General features: G+C 64.6%; 1 protein-coding gene across 1 annotated transcript; it reads right to left on the bottom strand.

Annotated features, from left to right (window-relative positions):
* Positions 1-400: 400 nt before the first annotated feature.
* LOC107215483 (leucine-rich repeat-containing protein 25-like) lies at positions 401-3,676 on the bottom strand. The gene is made up of 3 exons (XM_015651691.2): positions 3,254-3,676; positions 2,226-3,078; positions 401-2,027 (listed from the first exon to the last, which is right to left on the bottom strand). The coding sequence occupies exons 2-3, from the start codon at positions 3,053-3,055 to the stop codon at positions 1,907-1,909; spliced, it is 951 nt and encodes a 316-aa protein (XP_015507177.1). The 5' UTR covers positions 3,056-3,078; positions 3,254-3,676; the 3' UTR covers positions 401-1,906.
* Between the last annotated feature and the right edge of the window lie 6 nt (positions 3,677-3,682).

Genomic DNA, 3,682 nt, shown 5'->3' with positions numbered 1-3,682 from the left:
CTGGAACCTCCACTGAGCTCAGCTCTGGGGTCTCCACCATCCACATCCCAAAATCCAGATCCTGCAGCACCAAGTGACTCCACACCAGCCCTGGATCCACCACTGAGCTCAGCCCTGGGGTCTCCAGCACCCCAAAATCCAGATCCTGCTGCACCACATGCACCAGCCCTGGCTCTGCTGCTCAGTTCAGCCCTGGGACCTCCAGCTCTGCCACCCAGCTCAGCCCCAGCATCCCCAGTTGTGAACTCTCCCCCACAATAACTTATTCCCCTGCCTCTTCTCTGATTTAAATCCATATTTTATTGAGCAGGTGGATCCTTCCCACCCAAGAGGTCCCCGATGGGGGGTGGGTCCGTGCCCAGGTGTCCATATCCCACTCCAGACTTCTCTGCTCAGAGACTTATTTATGCAAGTTATTTATTTCTAACTTATTGTATTTTATAGAAAAATATCCTTTTTTAGGGGGTGAAGAGGAAGGGGGTTTTGTGGTTTTCTATTTTAAATATTTCTATAAAATCAGAAGGATGTAATAATAATGAATAAAGTGATTGTAACGGGGATTCTGGGGGTCTCTGACTGTACCCCTGCTCCTCGGACCCTCAGCTCCCCTGGGATCTGACTCCACATGGATTTGCTGGTAAATCCTCACGGAATTCCCAGTGCCAGCATGTGAGTAATGCCCGGGCACTGCTCCCAGAGACCTTTGAGTTGTTTGTGTCCTTGGGAAGGCACAGCCCTGACCCCTGCGGGTGACACCCAGCCGGGAGGTGACCATTGCCCCATTTCCCAGCCCTGGGACCACCAAAAGGGACGGGAAACCCCCCTTGGACCCCCCGGGACTCCCCATGGCTCAGTGGGATGGCTCTGCTGGTCACAGCTCCCTTCTGTCCCCTCTTCCAGTGTCACCTGGGGTGTCCTGGGCAGTCCCCCAGCAGCTCCTGGTGGGGACCTGGGTGTGGGGGAGGTGGAATTTGGGATCTCTGCTCTGGGATGGGGGTCTGGGGACCAGGGACTGAGGGATTCAAGCTCTGGAGATGGCTCCTCTGGGGACAGGGGCTTGAGGGACCTGGTCTTGGTCCCTTGGGACCCCCACTTTGGGGACACGAGCTCTGGGGACCTGTCCCTGAGGGTCCTGGTCCTTTAGGACCCCCTGCTTTGAGGAGATATCCTTGAGGGTCCTGGTCCCTTGGGACCCCCACTTTGGGGACACAGAGAGTTCCAGGGGCTATCCCTGTGGGAAACCCCAGGGTTACCCACAGATCACGAGCTAGGTGAGTAATTAGAGATAATTAAACCGTTTAATGGGGCACAGTGAAACCTCCCAGGGGCTGAGGTGACTCCCAGACAAGCCATGGGTGCCCTATGCCCCCATGGCACCCAACAGCTCGGGGTGCCACCAGGAGGATTAAAAAAAGGAGCATTTTTAGTTCCCCAAAGTGGCGGATTCAGCAGGAACAGAGGGCGCAGGTGGCACCGGATGTCCCCAACCGCCAGCACGTCCCCAGGCGAGCTCACACTCGGCTCTCCATCGGCCCCAGAAGGGGAAGAGGAAGCCAGGGCCGTGGTCAGCCCCAGCTCCTCCGGCCGCCCCCAGGGACCCCGAGCGTGTCCCGGCCCCGAGGCTCCGGTGCCGGCGGATGCGGCGTCCCCGCGGTCGGTGGCCGCAGCCCCGGGAGGAAATGTCAGCTCAGCCCTCACCCCGGTGTGAGAACTGGGGCGAAGGAGGGGACTGGGGCTGTTCAAAAAATCCCCCTGCAAGGGCGTTCTCACGGGATGAGTGTGCGGGAAGCACGCGGGACCCCCACGGCTGCGGGGAATGTCCCTGTCCCCTCTGGGACAGCCGGGACGGGGCATCAGTGGGGGACAGAGAGCGTCCCCCCAGCCCTCCCAGTGTCCCCCCAGCCCCTCACTGGTCAGGAATGATGTAGATGTCCTCGGTGGGGCCCAGAGTGTTGGCGTAGATGGGCTGGTCCCCGGGGTCAGCTGCGCTCTCCAGGAAATAATCCTCATCTTCCAGGACCTGCGGGCTGGGGACCAGGGGGGCCTCAGTGAGGAGGGAATGTCAGGGATGGGATCCATGGGATGGGATGGGATGAGATGGGATGGGATGGGATGGGATGGGATGGGATGGGATGGGATGGGGCAGGACACCGCATCAGGGCACAGCACAGCAGGGAGGGGACAGAACATTCCCAGAATGTCCATTCCCTGTGCCGGAGCCTCACCTGTAGCGCTGTTCCTGCCATCCCGGTGCCCATCCCGGGGCCGTGCCGGGACACACGAAGACGTTCTCGTAGTCGGGGGCGTCGGTGACATCGGCGGTGCCGGCCCCGGTGTCCCGGCTGATGTAGCGGGGCTGCCGGAGGTTTCCGGGGGGATCCTCCTTCCCCCTTCCCACTCCGGCCACCGCGGCCGCCGCTCTCCTCCGCCGGTACCGAACGGCGGCGGCGGCGCCCAGAGCCGCCAGCACGGCCCCCGCAGCCCCGGCCAGCCCGGCCAGCAGCCCCGCACCGGGCCCGCACTCCCGGCCGTGGAAGTCGGTGATGTTGAAGCGATGCCGGTGGGAGGTGAGGCAGACGCAGTGGATCCCCGAGCGGGAGCAGGGGGCCAGGACGGTGCCCAGCAGGTCACAGCGGCAGGACACGGACAGGGAGCTCAGCGTGGGCTGGAAGGCGGCGGGGGGCACGGCGGGGAGGGGGTTCCCCTCCAGCCGCAGGCTCCGCAGGGCCGTGGCGTTGGCGAAGAAGCCGCGGGGCAGCTCCCGCAGCCGGTTCTCCGCCAGGTCCAGCTCCTCCATCCTGGGCCCGAGGCGGGACCGGGGGCTCAGGGCCTCGATGCCGTTGTGCCTCAGCACCAGCCGGCGCTGCCGGTGGAACCGGCTCCAGTCCAGCTCGGCACATCCACGGCTCCGGTTGCTCAGGTCCAGGTCTTCGGAAGTGTCCGGCAGCAAGGCCGAACAGGGGGTGACGGGGGTGACGGGGGTGACGGGGATCACGAGGGTAAAGGGGGTGACGGGGCGCAGCAGCAGCAGCAGCAGGGCCGCAGGGAGCCCCATGGTCCCCGCGCTGCACCGGGAGCCTGGTGGGAAGCAGGAATCAGGACCCCCATTGCCACCAGATCCCCCCTCTAGGTACAAACCAGAGCAGCCCAGCCTGGCCCCCACCCCACTCCCGCTGTTCCAGGGCTGGGCAGCTCCTGGGGGTCCCAGCGGGGCATTTCCTGCCCCCCTTCCCCCTCCCAACCCCTGACTCGCCTGCGCTCCGGCCGCTGCTGCCTGGTGTGGGGAAGAGGAACAGGCGGGTCCGGCTGTCCCGTGTCACCCCGGCAGGGCGTAGCCGCTCCCGGGGTGGTAGGGGGGCAGCACCCCCAAATCAGCACCCGCTGACCCTTGCCAGACCCCCCGGTCCTTTCTTGGGGTACTGAGCATCCCCCTGGCACTGGCTGAGTGTCCCGATGGCCCCGGTGACCCGCGGGGTGGGGGGACATTCGCGTATGCTCATAGACCCCCCCCCCGGCAGCACAGGGACCCCCCCGAGGGGGAGGGGCCGGGTGGGAGCCGGCGGGCGTCTCTGTGGTTTCCGTGTCCCCTGGCACGGTGGGTGTCCCCATCCCGGTGTCCCCTCCCCGTGGCTGCAGCTCAGTGTCCCGAGGGCACCGCGTTCGTGTCCGCTCCCCATGTCCA

This window comes from Parus major, chromosome 28, assembly GCF_001522545.3.
Source record: "Parus major isolate Abel chromosome 28, Parus_major1.1, whole genome shotgun sequence".
Taxonomy (NCBI): Eukaryota; Metazoa; Chordata; class Aves; order Passeriformes; family Paridae; genus Parus; species Parus major.
Note: the sequence above shows the minus strand (reverse complement) of the source record. Positions and strands in the feature narration are given on the sequence as shown.